This window comes from Cottoperca gobio, chromosome 7 (assembly GCF_900634415.1).
Source record: "Cottoperca gobio chromosome 7, fCotGob3.1, whole genome shotgun sequence".
NCBI lineage: Eukaryota > Metazoa > Chordata > Actinopteri > Perciformes > Bovichtidae > Cottoperca > Cottoperca gobio.
Genome location: NC_041361.1, coordinates 10,761,356 through 10,776,645, shown reverse-complemented (window position 1 = coordinate 10,776,645; position 15,290 = coordinate 10,761,356). Strand labels below are relative to the sequence as shown.

General features: G+C 42.3%; 2 protein-coding genes across 2 annotated transcripts; one reads left to right on the top strand and one right to left on the bottom strand.

Annotated features, from left to right (window-relative positions):
- Positions 1 to 253: 253 nt before the first annotated feature.
- On the bottom strand, positions 254 to 3,807 carry ribc1 (RIB43A domain with coiled-coils 1). The gene is given in 9 exon segments (XM_029435322.1): positions 254 to 292; positions 294 to 336; positions 497 to 663; positions 1,066 to 1,302; positions 1,914 to 2,032; positions 2,319 to 2,433; positions 2,534 to 2,751; positions 2,911 to 3,128; positions 3,556 to 3,807. Coding segments are annotated over 8 exon segments (1,137 nt in total). The 5' UTR covers positions 3,110 to 3,128; positions 3,556 to 3,807.
- Positions 3,808 to 3,911: 104 nt separating this feature from the next.
- LOC115010614 (structural maintenance of chromosomes protein 1A) lies at positions 3,912 to 14,158 on the top strand. The gene is made up of 26 exons (XM_029435278.1): positions 3,912 to 4,293; positions 4,927 to 5,115; positions 5,361 to 5,473; positions 5,667 to 5,870; positions 6,224 to 6,462; positions 6,560 to 6,818; positions 7,412 to 7,552; positions 7,636 to 7,718; positions 7,805 to 7,904; positions 8,444 to 8,551; positions 8,689 to 8,874; positions 9,351 to 9,530; positions 10,111 to 10,257; positions 10,442 to 10,579; positions 10,669 to 10,785; positions 10,872 to 10,978; positions 11,084 to 11,225; positions 11,342 to 11,487; positions 11,590 to 11,743; positions 11,847 to 11,957; positions 12,139 to 12,295; positions 12,428 to 12,582; positions 12,726 to 12,877; positions 12,993 to 13,062; positions 13,165 to 13,275; positions 13,495 to 14,158. The coding sequence occupies exons 1-26, from the start codon at positions 4,185 to 4,187 to the stop codon at positions 13,573 to 13,575; spliced, it is 3,699 nt and encodes a 1,232-aa protein (XP_029291138.1). The 5' UTR covers positions 3,912 to 4,184; the 3' UTR covers positions 13,576 to 14,158.
- The last annotated feature ends 1,132 nt before the right edge of the window (positions 14,159 to 15,290 follow it).

Genomic DNA, 15,290 nt, shown 5'->3' with positions numbered 1-15,290 from the left:
CAAAATAACTGTAACTGCGTTCTACATCTACCACTGTAACTGGATTTATGACTGAAAAATAAAATACGTCGAACAATCTGTACCAAAAAAAAGGGTCCCTTTTTTGTCATCAGTATCTGCCAATAAAATCAATGCATATGTCACTTCAAAATATGTAGGAAGTATTGATTAATAAAGATTCAATTCACATTGAGTGTGCAAATCAATAGATTTTATTAGCACAATTGTCACAGGGGGACGGTGTGTGTGTTGGTCAGCGGGAGCTGGTGTTGAATTGATAAAAGAAGTCCTTTGCTGGGTTTGTTGGTGTATAGCTTCTTGTTCAGGAACTCCTGACTGGGGCACACAGAGAAACAAACACACAGTGAGTTACTGTTTCCAAAAATGGTTATTTAAATCTGAATCCTACATTAGGGTACTTCATCACCTACACCCAAAATACATCCGCTGACTAGTGCGTGAATAGTTTGTGTATGTATGTGTGTGCAGTGCTCACTGTGCCTGCTGCTCTCTGGCCAGCTGCATGTTGTCATGGTCCATCTGAATCCTCTTTTCTCTCCTCAGCTCTTCTGCTCTCCTCTCCTCCTCCTCTGCTTCTCTGGACAGCTTCAGCTGATGGAGTTCCCAAGCTGCGTCCTGAATCTTCTCAGCTTCACATTGTCTCTAAAGATGGCAAGAAATAAATGCTAAACCTGAGTGGAAGGTTTATGTGGGATGTGGGTTTTAAAAATATGCTTTGGAACGTAGGAGTGATAAATCTGACGGGGTTCCAAGATTGTTAATAGAATAAGAAAAAACACATTTCTGTTGGACTAAATTAGGTTTATTTTTAGAAAAACACTTTTCTTCTTTAAACTTGTTTTTAAGCACTGCATGATTTTATGTTTCAGGATTTTATGTTTCAAAATCTGAGAAGGAAAAATACATATTTGGTCAAAACCCGTGAAGAGAGGTTCACAAAGAGATGGATAACCAATTAAAGGAAAATCCTGAATAAATAAATGGAAAAACACAATGAATTTGTATCCAAACAAGGAACAAAGGGTCACTGAATGACTCCAGTACCTCTCTGTTGAGACGCTGCTCTTCTCTCTCCCTGTGGATGGCGCTCAGCTGCTCAGGGCTCATCCCCTTCCACCTGTCTACCAGAACCCTGGGCAACCTCCTTCCTCCCACCTCTCTCTCCGCTGCCTCTGCACACTCTGTCATCATGTCGGATGTCAGAGTATGCCGCATCTCTGCGACTTTCTCCCTCTCCTCTCTCCTGTGCTGCTCCTTCAGTTTCTCTGCCCGCTCTGCAGCCTGTGGGGATCAGGACATGGTGAGGCCTTACCACTGATCCAAAGACAGCTGATTAATCATTCCCTTGATGGTTAGAATAGCAGGAGCTTCACAAAACACAACCTCTAATATGTGCTTCTGGTATAGAGGATTCAGCCATATGGTGAATGCTCTCCTGAGAGATCCACTCAGTCAGTTGAATTTGCTTGTGCATTGTGCATGTGAGTGGTTATTAGAGAAACCACATAATTGTCTTGAAAAATACCATTACCTGAAGGATTTATAATGATGCCTCCCAATGGAGGATTCAGTCGAGTGCGTTCTGGCAAATGAGGGGAGAGCTAAATGGGGGCTTTTAAAAACAGACATGGCTCATGCATACATGAAAGCAGTTTAACCATCCATGCTGCTTGGTACCCACTGATATGAAGGCCGTCTTCCTTCAGCAAGTGTGTGTACGCATCACTTAACATTTTTCTTCAATTAGCTATTTTAATTTCAAAATCCCACGTGAGAACACCATGTCAGGGCTCAAAACCCCGGTGGATTTTGCCTTGAGCATCCACATCAGCGGGTGGTGCGTGTGTGTGCATTTGTGTGTCCATCTGTGTGTGCACATGCGTGTACTGTACCAGAGCTTGATTGTAGTTGTCGAGTGCGATGCGGGCAGCTTTCTTACACTCCTCCTCTAGTGCATGCAGCTGAACCCCCCTAAGGTCCTGATGCACCAGCTCTTTGCTCACGAGCATCTCTGTGACACACACATGAGTTGGAAATCACCTACTGTGTATTTTTCACACCTGCATTAGCCATAACCCATTGTACAAAGCTCTTCAATGACACCCTCACACATACATAACGGCTCTCTAGGATGCGCATCCATCAATGCCACCTGGCAATAACGGCTGTGCGTAGGAGTATGGGATTGTTTGTGCAGGAAAGCATGAAGCATGTGTGTGATTTACAGAGGCTATAGCATACAGCATGTTTGCTCATCATTGACTACAGTGTGTGTGTGCTTGTGTGTTTTTTTTCACCTCTTTGCTTGTCTCCCACGTGCTTTCTCTCATTGTCTTCCTTCTGTGCTTGAAGATCTGTGTCTGTCTTTTTCATTTGTTCTCTCCTCCTTTGTTCCTTTCCAATATCCTGTCCCTGTACATGAGTACACAGTGCTTAAGCTGAGTAACGTGATTATTTATTCAACCATTCGCTGGATTTTGTTCTACTCTTTTCATGCACACCATGCACCGACCTGAAAGATTTTCATACTGGCAGGTCCCAGCTCATTCTCTGGAATGGTGATCCTGAATGCCCCCTTCAGGCCACATTTGAGATCAGCATCACTTGAGTCCTCTACACGCTGATTAGTGGCCCAATATTGGGTCAGGTCAGCATGCAAAGCTGCTTGCTTCTCTTTTTCATCAATGTCTTGCTGCAGCAGTGCTTCATCGTGATACTCTCTTAGCTTATCTGCAATACAATGAAAATAAAGACACCTGTGATCATTAGTGGTGAAAGGAGAAAACAGAGGACACTATATACCATGTTATAGGGGGACTCAGTATTAATAGGTGAATAATGGTTGTGATTCAACTGATTTAATTCTGGCCCATCATGCCCATAGTTTACCGAAAGCTCTGCCCCGTCGTAGCTCCATGTTTTGCTGATGTTTTTTCTCCTGGACCTGTTGGTCGAGAGCATCAAGGTCGAGGCCCATTACCCGGAGCCGGGTGTTGAAAATCTGGTCCTTACGTGCTTTTTCTGCAGACCTTCGCCTCTCCACAGCCTTTTCTATGGACTGGTCTACAGGCAAATCCACTTTGTACATTTTCTCAGTTTCTAATGAGCTGAGATGGAGGAGACACAGCATTATAACGCTGATTATTAAGAACTTTTATCTTCCATATTGTCGGACTACCCTTAATCAATATTAATCTTATTAAAACTTATATTAATATATATATATAAAATACAGAAGACCATCTCTTTGAAAGAAACTACTCCCATCACTACAATCTTTGATGGATTATGCAACATTTGTTTCTTTAGTTAGTTTTACATTACAGTTCATTTAGCTGACACTTTTGTCCAAAGCGACTAGTTTCTTTTTTTATTGTGATGTATGTGTAAATAAGTTATTATGACTGATATCCTTGCTGGAGAGGAATTATTGTATTGAATGAAATATCACACCCTGGTGCATTCATCTTCAGACAGATTTGATCTTATCATGACCTGACAACATCACACGGAAACTAAAGCAGCAGCACTTACCTCTGACGTTACAGATGTGGCCAAACTATTTCAGTGAATGTTGGGACTTTAGTCCCATGTGTAGCTCCTCAGCAGATGAAGCTGGTCGATCCTGTTTTGTTTGGATGCCCTTGGTAACCATGGTAACTCGTAGTCAAATCAATTTGCCTTTGCACACTTTGTGTTTTGGTTGACAAAACGCAGAAGTGATCTGTGTACATGCACAAAATATTATATAGCTATCTGAAATTCACCTAATTTATTGTGGTAATCAAATATTTTAACTTTAGTGGTGGAAAGGGGGCACAATCGTGAGGTTGACTCTCGCGATAAACCGCGAGGTTTCGTGTCTCGCGCGCTCTAGGGTCTTCCTGTTGGATTGTAAAATGGCGCATTATTGTCACAACTACATCGCGTCTATTTGATTTAGATTATGAAGCTATTTAGATTATTAAACTAAATATGCACTTCATAATGTGACATATGCATAGGTCAGCAATAGGTTGAACAGAGAGGTTCATTCATTTGCGTGAAAACTTCGTCTTTGAGATTGCTTGCTCGGTAAACATTGTTAGCATTAGCTAGCTAACATTTTACTAGCTAATATTCACTGCAGTTTTTTTCAGAACCGCGGCACAAATATAACGAAAATGGGTTATTTAAAACTGATAGAGATCGAGAACTTTAAGTCGTATAAAGGAAGACAGATCATTGGACCTTTTCATAAGTTCACTGCTATCATCGGACCCAATGGATCTGGTATGTTATGATTGCAAATATTAACTCGCGGCTAATGCGAACTGTTTGCTAGCATTGGCTAACGGTAAACACAGTGCAGTAATGCCCCGCAGTCTTACGCTATTTTCGATTTAGTGACTTGCTGAATAGCAGTTTGACTACCAATTATCCTACCAGCAAACGTTACCATATTGCACTCCGTTGTCTATTTCAATGTTTTTTTGTGTTATGATTTGTGACTATCAACATGGATAATGTATCAATGAATTGGTTGTGTACGTAATTAATCCGTTTTTTTCTGTGTGATTCATATTATCACATTTTCTCTTGTTCAAAGTGTATCGTCTTTGTGAACATACATAGGTTATGTCAAGCGGGATTGACTAAGGAGGAGGACAAAATCTTGAGACCCTTCCTTCATATGCCATCCAATGAAACGTCACAACTCACTACAGCTTTTAAAATTACCCGATTTTAATCAAAACCCTTTGACAGACAATAACAATTTAAAACAAAACTGCACATTATAAAGGTCATGAAGATAAACTTAGATTGTACAAGTGTACCTAGCAACTTATAACTAATATTCGCATATATTGTGTTTTAATTTTAGATATGTATAAGTTACTTAAAATCTCAATGCTGTTGTTTTAGGAAAGTCCAACCTTATGGATGCCATCAGCTTCGTGTTGGCAGAGAAGACCAGCAACCTGCGTGTGAAAACTCTGAAGGATCTGATCCATGGAGCACCTGTAGGGAAGCCAGCTGCCAACAGAGCCTTTGTCAGCATGGTGTACCAGGAGGATAACGGAGAGGAACGCTCCTTCACAAGGGCCATCATTGGTATGTAGGCTTCACTTTCATAAATGCATAAAAAGCATTGGTCTATTAACCATTCAGTCAGAAGCGTCACACTTTAGCTTTGCAATGTACGGACAAAAATAATGCCTAATAACAGTTAGGCAACACATTATATTATGCAAATATATGTTTATTACCCTTGCAGCCATCTTGTATGTGCTATTAATAGTCTATGGTTTCTGCTGTTTTTTTCTCTACTTTGTATGTGCATGTGGCGTGTGCCTCAGGTTCCTCCTCTGAGTACCGCATCAACAGCAAGGTAGTGGGCCTGCCTGAATACAGTGAAGAGCTGGAAAAACTTGGCATTCTGATCAAGGCTAGGAACTTCCTGGTCTTCCAGGTGAGACTGAATCCCTAAAATGAGATTCTTAAAGAATTGTATTCGTTGGTGTTCTTTCATAATTCTTCTGTACTAAGCAACAGGTTTGCTATCAGACAATTGTGCTTTACAGTGATCTCAGGACAGTTAAGAATGATTTCAAGTTGCTTATTGCATTTGTATAACCGTAGTACCTTGCTTATTCTCCATCCAGGGAGCTGTGGAGTCTATTGCCATGAAGAACCCCAAGGAGCGAACAGCTCTGTTTGAGGAAATCTCACGCTCTGGAGAGCTGGCCCAGGAGTATGACCGCAGGAAGAAGGAAATGGTGAAAGCAGAGGAGGACACGCAGTTCAATTACCATCGTAAGAAAAACATTGCTGCCGAGCGCAAGGAAGCTAAGCAAGAGAAAGAGGAGGTGGGTACTCAAATTACATTTACTTTTATGCATTTGTATCCTGCTTGGATTGGAAATTAAATGCTTCATGAAACATTTTTAAATGTATGCCCTGTGAAAGGAATTTGACTCGCAGTAAGGTTTAGTTGTTAAGATATTCTTCTGATTAGTTTTGCAATAGATTTGTTGATTTGCTGCTTATTTTGTGTTGTCTGACTTATGTTATTTGCCTGTAACTCCAGACAAATGACACTCTTTAAAAGGAGATTTTTAATCTCTGTGTCGCTTTCCTGGTTAAATAAATACCACTATTAAAGAAAACGTGTATAATTTACCTCCTCATACTTTCTGTGTGTCTCCAATCATTCCACCAGGCTGAGCGTTACCAGCGTCTGAAAGACGAAGTGGCCAGGGCTAGTGTTCAGTTGCAGCTCTTCAAGCTGTACCACAATGAGACTGAGATTGAGAAGCTGAACAAAGAGCTGAGCCAGCGGAACAAGGAGATCGATAAGGACCGTAAAAAGATGGACCATGTGGAGGAGGAGCTGAAGGACAAGAAGAAGGAGCTGGGCAGGCTGATGAGGGAGCAGCAGACCATTGAGAAAGAAATCAAGTAAGTGACAAAATATGATGTCCTTCTCACAGCTCACTTCTCTGATGACCTCTTGGTTAGTAATAGTGCATTGTTAATCACTTGACTCTGCCCACAGAGAGAAAGACTCTGAGTTGAACCAAAAGAGGCCGATGTACATCAAGGCTAAAGAGAATACCTCGCACAAGATCAAGAAGCTCGAGGCAGCGCGCAAGTCATTGCAAAACGCCCAGAAGATGTACAAGAAACGCAAGGGGGACATGGATGAGCTGGATAAAGAGATGAAGGCAGTGGAGCTGACCAAGCAAGAGTTTGAGGAGCGCATGGAGGAGGAGGCGCAGAGCCAGGGCCAGGACCTCACCCTGGAGGAAAACCAGGTCTGATATGTTAGAATGTTGTACACATTTAAGGAACCATCAATTAATCATTTATTATTATTACAGGATTTCATTTAGTCGAAATAGCTCGCTACAGTTAGAGTTTCGTGCCCTCTACCCTTCCTACCCTCAACAAACTGTCTATCACTCAACTCACTCATGTTCTTGTGACTGTGGTGTGTCTCCTGCGTTTGTGATTGATCTTCCCTAATTGTTCTTATGTGTGTACAAGCTGTGTACAACATCCTAACTGACTGTATAGTGTTCAATATGGCTACATTTTGCTATATATATATATCTCTTGGCTTCTCCATGGTTTGACATTGAGATGATGGTATAATTAGAAAGCCTGCACATCACAGGTTTTGGTGTGTGAATTGTATATTTAAAGTTTCTTATGTCATTAAAACACATCGATCTTAAAATATTACATTACATTACATTTAGCTGACGTACAAAAAGTGCAAACAATCCTGAGGATACAGCTCCAAACAGCAAGAATCTTGCAAGTACACTAGCTTCAAATAAGCCAAACCAATATAAAATAAAAATATAGGTGGCTTTATATGACCCATTGTCCCCCCCCCCCCCAGGTCAAGCAGTACCATCGTCTGAAGGAGGAGGCCAGTAAGCGTGCTGCCACCCTGGCACAGGAGCTGGAGAAGTTCAACCGCGACCAGAAGGCCGACCAGGACCGACTTGACTTGGAGGAGAGGAAGAAAGTGGAGACGGAGGTAAATGGGATAACGATGGCAGCTTTGCCAGACCACCTTTATTTGAACTGACTTTAATAATATATTTTGTTGATTCTCTCCAGGCCAAAATCAAACAAAAGATCCGTGAAATTGAGGAAAACCAGAAACGTATTGAGAAATTAGAAGATTACATCACCACCAGCAGGTAAGCTGCTCTCTGCTCAACATATTGGTTTCATACGTTTCTCCATTATGCTCCTTCGTTCACTCTTTTGTCCTGTCACCCCTTAGGCAGTCACTGGATGAGCAGAAACGCATGGAGGAGGAGCTGACGGAGGAGGTGGAGATGGCCAAGAGGAGAATTGATGAGATCAACACAGAGCTTAACCAGGTGCTTAATACACACACACACACACACACACACACACACACACACACACACACACACACACACACACACACACACACACACACACACACACAGAAATAAAAGCGGATGACTTCAAATGGTGCAAACTTAGCAGACTGTCAATGATCACAGCGTAAGAGACCGTTCTCTGGAAGACCTTGAGTTCATGATTGCATGTGTTACACTGTAAACGTAACAGAGTCCTTAAGCAAGACTTGAAGCTGCATCTATAGCTGACCTGTACCCTGGAGCTGAGCAGGAGAACCAGATGTCTTCATGTGAATCAATAGATGCTTCTCACTGCAGATTTCCCCACATCGCAGGGAAAAGCACAAGTGTGACCAATAAAATACTTGATGTCTATGTGTGCCAGTAATCCAAGCCAGTGGGCCAGTGTGCACAATACCGGGGCCTGACACTCCTGTTGATAACGTTCTTATTTACAACTGTGTTTGCAAGTGAAAATGTCACTTGTGAAAGAAGTCCATAACAAATCCCATTATTATTGGCTTTTGCTGTAGGTAATGGAGCAGCTGGGAGACGCCAGAATCGACAGGCAGGAGAACAGTCGCCAGCAGCGCAAGGCTGAGATCATGGAGAGTATCAAAAGACTCTACCCTGGCTCTGTGGTAAGGCAACGGTCACAGTATTCAGCACAATATTATCTAATTGTCTACATTTCTTCCCCTCCCTACTTCATGTAATGACGGCGTTGAGTGAACTCGGATTAATATAAAAATATGCTTCCTTCTCTCTCTCTCTGTAGTATGGTCGTCTAATCGACCTGTGTCAGCCCACCCAGAAGAAGTATCAGATTGCGGTGACCAAAGTGTTGGGCAAGAACATGGACGCCATCATTGTTGACTCAGAGAAGACCGGCAGAGATTGTATTCAATACATCAAGGAGCAGAGAGGAGAGCCCGAGACCTTCCTTCCTCTCGACTACCTCGAGGTGAATACTATGAAGTACAGATGATGGCTCCACTCACTGGTCGGAGTAAACAGTATCAAAGTGGCGATCTTCAATGAAAACATCACATTTCAATAAACTGAGAGGCACACGGAGTAGGATCTTCCTCTCGATCATCACTTATGACCCACTAGACGTGTGTGGCGGAAGCTCCACTAAATTCTCGTGTGTGTGTGTGTGTGTGTGTGTGTGTGTGTGTGTGTGTGTGTGTGTGTGTGTGTGTGTGTGTGTGTGTGTGTGTGTGTGATAAGGACTTTTTATCACTCCGACACTGCCGATGAACCTTTTACTGATTTTAAAGCTACTAATTGAAATACCATACATTTTGTGAGCATCTTTTTCAAGCTACATTTTTACAGCCAGCTATCTGAAAATGCCACTTGCAAAAAAACAACTTGATTTGAATGTTAAAGCTTTATTTAAATGTCCCGATGTGCTTTTCTCTCGTCTTATCAAAGGTGAAACCAACAGATGAGAAACTGAGAGAGCTGCGAGGAGCCAAACTTGTGATCGATGTGATTCGCTATGAGCCTCCACACATCAAGAAAGCCCTCCAGTATGCTTGTGGCAACGCGCTGGTCTGTGAGAACGTAGAGGATGCACGAAGGATCGCCTTCGGAGGGCCATACAGACACAAGGTATTTGACTTAATTTAGGTGACAAACTGAGGTGTTGCATAGCAACACATGTTTGTGTCATGACAGTGTTTCCCCTAGGTTTACTGCTTTGGAGGGGTGCTCACCGTGCGACGGGTTGGGGGGATGTGTGTATGCGAGGTTTCTCTTTAGCTCTCCCCTCTCCTTTCTTCCACTCTGTAGATGTGTGTGCACGTGCGTGTGTGCGTCAGGTGCGAAACCCCGCCCTTGGCAAAACGGAGCCGAAGGAGAGAATGTGAATGCGCAAAGTAGACAGTGCACACTGAAACGTGCACATAATTAGATCAATAGCATAAGCGTTTAGTTTATTCAATAAAAGAGCACCTGTCAATGTGGAAAGTGAGTTGTGAATTATTTTAATTTTAAATATTTTGAGGGAATTGAATTGAATTTCAAGGTGCAGCGCCGCCAAGACAATGGTAGGGGAAACACTGCATGAAGATGGAAGGATTGAAAAGCTAGCATGTCCACCTGATGATGATGATGATGATGATGATGATGATGATTTGGTAGAATTGTCTCGATTCTTGCGCCTGACCTCCTCCTGTCTCCCTGTGTCCAGACGGTAGCCCTGGATGGTACTTTGTTCCAGAAGTCTGGAGTCATCTCTGGAGGAGCCAGCGACCTGAAGGCCAAGGCCAGGCGCTGGGATGAGAAGGCAGTGGACAAGCTCAAGGAGAAGAAAGAAAAACTCACTGAGGAGCTCAAGGTAACTGATTATTATTGATACTCTATCTGTTAGTTGGTTATCAGGATATCTTAAAATGTTTTTTTTAGTGACAATTATTTGAGTTGGAATGCAGTATCCCCAGGATAACCTCACAATGTTAATTATTGATCTCTAATCAGTGACTGCAGTTTAAATTCACAACCATTTCTACTTTTCTTTGTAGGACCAAATGAAGGCCAAGAGGAAGGAGGCGGAGCTGCGTCAGGTGCAGTCTCAGGCCCACGGTCTGCAGATGAGGCTCAAGTACTCCCAGAGTGATCTGGAACAGACAAAAACCCGTCACCTCTCCCTCAACATGCAGGTACAGCCTGCAAACACCTCAGCATCTTCCTGACTGTTCCTGACTGTAGTGACTGTTGCTTTAAAACTTGTTTCATTTGTGTCATGCAGGAGAAATCTAAGCTAGAGAGTGAATTGGCAAACTTTGGCCCTCGCATCAACGACATCAAGAGGATCATCAATTCCCGTGAGAAGGAGATCACCGACCTGCGAGACCGCATGAACCTGGTGAGACACACACACAGTCGTAGACGGGGATCTGAACGGACTTCACTATGTGGCATTGCAGTAATGTCTCGATAAATATTTTCCAGGTGGAGGATGAGGTGTTCATTGAATTCTGTAAGGAGATTGGAGTGAGGAACATCAGAGAGTTCGAGGAAGAGAAGGTGAAGAGGCAGAATGAGATTGCAAAGAAGCGGTGAGTTTAGTAACGAGTGTAGTTCAAGTGTCAGTCCTTTCCACACTGTCGCAGGTTTCCTGTGATGTCTAACCTGACACTGACACAACAACATTTGTGCTTCAGTCTTGAGTTTGAGACCCAGAAGACCCGCCTCGGTATCCAGGTAGACTATGAGAAGAATCAGCTGAAGGAGGACCAGGAGAAAGTCATGATGTGGGAGCAGACCGTCAAGAAGGACGAGGCTGAAATAGAGCGACTAAAGAAGGTAAAACAGAGTGAAGGATGAAAACTTTACTTAAATGATCAGTTTAGTCCTTAATTTTGACATAAAGTTATTTCTCACTTGTGTGTCTTTTTGTCATCTTTCTTATCTTTGTGCAGGAGGAGCACAGACACATGAAGATCATTGATGAGACAATGGCCCAACTGCAGGACCTGAAGAACCAGCACCTCACCAAGAAATCTGAAGTCAATGATAAGAACCACGACATGGAGGAGATCCGCAAAAAACTGGGTGGCGCCAACAAGTCGGTGGCTGCAAACACACATAAACCTTTATATTTCTTATGTCACATTATATAAGTATCACATTTGAGTTGTGCTACAAATGTTGTTTTTGTATCTCCCAGGGAGTTGACTCATCTCCAGAAGGAGGTCACAGCTATAGAGACCAAACTGGAGCAGAAGCGCAGCGACCGTCACAACTTGCTGCAAGCCTGCAAGATGCAGGACATCAGGTTGCCTCTTCGTTCTGGAACAATGGATGATATCAGCCAGGGAGAGGTACGCGCACACTAACACTAACACTAACACTAACACTAACACTAACATTTATACCATTGGGAGTGGAACAGAAAATGACATCCTTTTTGTTTTTGCTATCCAGGGGAGCTCCCAGCCAGAGGAGCCCATCAACCAGAAGACGACGTCCAGCACTGTTCTCGCTAAAGAGGCTCTCATAGAGATCGACTACGGCATCCTGACTGAAGACCTTAAGGTAGCTAGTCCACACGACACCGATGCCTTAACAGTCCAACTCCCCGCATTTTATTTAACTGTGCAGCAGCTCTCTGGTATTGTATTTCTAAATGACCGTACAACAACTAATATACAAAAGAGCAAAAAGAGCCATTTGCAGCAAAGATGTGATTTATTTGATCGTGTTTGACCTCCTACAGGATGCACTGTCAGAGGATGAGATCAAGGGGGAGACAAACACACTGCAGCAGCGTCTGAACGAGCAGCAGAGTATCCTGCAGAGAATCAGTGCGCCCAACATGAAGGCCATGGAGAAGCTGGAGAGTGTCCGGGACAAGTTCCAAGAGACCAGTGACGGTGAGATGGGACGATAATGTTAGAGACTGGGATTCAATGAGCGGGAGAGAAAGGAAGGGATGCAGGTTACAGTACCTTAATATTGTTATCCCTGTCTGCTGTCTCACGGTTTTGTCTTTGTTTTCCCCTCAGAGTTTGAGGCCGCTCGTAAGAGAGCCAAGAAGGCCAAGCAAGCCTTTGAGCAGATCAAGAAGGAACGGTATGATCGATTCAATAACTGCTTTGAGTCTGTGGCCACCAACATTGATGAGATCTACAAGGCCCTCTCACGCAACAGTAGTGCCCAGGTATGGCTCCATTTTTAGTTTTTTGTTTAACAATGCCCTAGTTCAGAATGCGCTCACAGATGGTGCACTTTTAATTTTGTGCGTTTTATGTATTGTAAAGCAAAACCTTATACGTGAGCGTCTTCTGTCCCTCTTCTGTGTAGGCTTTCCTGGGCCCAGAAAACCCTGAGGAGCCGTACCTGGACGGCATTAACTATAACTGTGTGGCTCCAGGAAAGAGGTTCCGACCCATGGACAATCTGTCTGGAGGAGAGAAGACTGTTGCTGCCCTGGCTCTGCTATTTGCTATTCACAGGTGAAAAAACAGGAGTACCGAGTCTTAATACATTTATTCACATTGCTTGAAAGCTGATGACTACGTGTGCAGCTTTTGGAATACTGTTAACATCATCTCTTCTGCTTGTCTCCAGCTACAAACCCGCTCCATTCTTTGTCCTGGATGAGATTGACGCTGCTCTGGATAACACTAACATTGGAAAGGTTTGTTCTCGCATGATATTTGATTCAGTGACTCGATTTAATGTCATTAATGCTGCTCATCACATTAAATACAAACTCATAATTTCCCTCTGCACCCTCAAGGTGGCCAATTATATCAAAGACCAGTCAGTGCTGAACTTCCAGGCCATCGTCATTTCTCTGAAAGAGGAATTCTACACCAAGGCAGACTCGCTCATCGGTGTTTATCCAGAGGTGTGTTTCTCAATATTCTCCATACAAAATACAAAGTAACGTACAGCCATGCAGCTTTGACTTCAGCTCCCTCAACAAAGTCTTACATTTGAATATTTGTAACATTAGTTATATTTCTTTTGTATCTGGTTGAAATATTATATATCTGTAACCACAAGTGGAAACATCTGCCACATATGATGAAAGTATTAACTGCTTTTCTTTCTCTTCCGCTCGCAGCAAGGAGATTGCGTCATCAGCAAAGTGCTTACTTTTGACCTCTCCCAGTATCCCGACGCCAACCCAAATCCCAATGAATAGGATGAGCCCGCCCAACACCGGCAAGTTGGACGTTCATTTGCTACTCTCTCTGGATAGCTGACATATTCTGTAGTTACAGATCATGTATTCATTAGGTTCCACATGTTATTACCTATTTTTATGTTTATGTATTTCTTTTGGATATTTTAGAGTAGTGAATTAGTGAGTTTTTCTTTGTTGTTGTGGGGGGGGGTTGTTCTTTATAGACGGTGACAACCAGGATGTATGTACATTTATAAAAGCCCGCCGCTTCCCAATTTGGCCATACAAGAGTGATTATAATAATCCATAAAGAATAATTCTAATCATGTGAAACTGAGAGAATGAAATCTTTTTAACACTGTAGAACTTGTATCATGTCATAAAATGTGTCGAATTTACCTGAAACAAGTTTTTGTTCTCGGAGCTTTTATACTGTTTATGGCCCTCTTTTCAATGGCGTGCTTTAAAGCCTTTGTCTGTCACCTGTCATATGTCACCTGTCATATGTCACCTGTCATATGTCACCTGTCATATGTCACCTGTCATACGTCACATGTCATATGTCACCTGTCATATGTCACCTGTCATATGTCACCTGTCATACGTCACATGTCATATGTCACATGTCATGTCATCTGTCGTGTACTAAAAGATGTATTTGCATTTTTATGTGCTACCCTTTTTTTTTTTTTTTTTTTTTTTTTTTTTTTTACATAAATAAAAGCTTAATCAGGAAACTGTTGTTACAGTATGGTGGAAACATTCCCGTGTGTGATAGCTACAGAAAACCCCTAGTGAGCTGCACCTGGCAGTGCTATAATGAGATCATGAGCTTTGTCAAAACTGTCATCAGAAAATTCTGTCAAAGGGAATATGCTGAGGTTATACGGCTGTATGGATAGCGAGGTATGAAAGTCTCTTTATATTCCTTGAGTGATATTCTGAACCAGCTTTAGGAAAATGGAAAAGTCAATGTGAGACTATTCTGTCAGGTCTGTTTTTATTGATGGCTTTGCTTCAATAAATAAAATTTGAATTATTTAAGCTCTTTTTGATTTTCTTTACTTTGTAATGCAAGCTTCTGTTTTTGTTCTTCCCTTTATTTGAAACTGTAGTACAGTTAGTGCACCTCGCTGCATTGGTTTCCATTCCATAAGAGTTGTTGCTTTGCGAGGCAAGACTATTTTTAAAGGGTCTCAGTTTTCAGACTTCTGTAGGGGAGGGGGGGCGTCCAAAGCATGCACCTCCAGTATCTTTTCATCAACTGTTCTTCTGCACCAACTGTCTCTTTCAAGGCTTTATTTTTATTCACTGGAGCAAACTCACCTGTCATGTGTTCCTTCTCCAGTAGCAGCTGTGTGGTCAGACGCCGTCTTTGGTTTGTTTGCAGAAAGAAAACTAACACAGAAATTAATGTTTGGATGATTTATTTTTTTTGCAACGGTGTAACATCAACCATAATGGCGTAAGATCCAGAAGTGAAGGAGACTATAGGTTGAGCTATAAAGTTCACTCAAACTATTTACTCTCCAAAATTGTGCAACAGTGTTTGTATGGCAGCAAAACAGGCTGATCAGAAGATGACGTAAAAAAAAAAAAAGAAGAAAAGTCCTCCGTAGGGCCTGTCACTGTTTGCATTGAGGCACAAAACATGAAACAAGTACAATAAATTATTCCCATTTTATCATTATAATAAATAAGATGTGTTAAGTCTCGGTGAGCTGTAAAGCTAA

Coding starts and splice junctions, on each gene's coding strand:
- LOC115010614 (XM_029435278.1), top strand. CDS start 4,185: ATGGGTTATTTAAAACTGATAGAGATCGAGAACTTTAAGTCGTATAAA. Junction 6,819..7,411: donor TCACCCTGGAGGAAAACCAG/GTCTGATATGTT, acceptor CCCCCCCCCCAG/GTCAAGCAGTACCATCGTCT. Junction 7,905..8,443: donor TCAACACAGAGCTTAACCAG/GTGCTTAATACA, acceptor CTTTTGCTGTAG/GTAATGGAGCAGCTGGGAGA.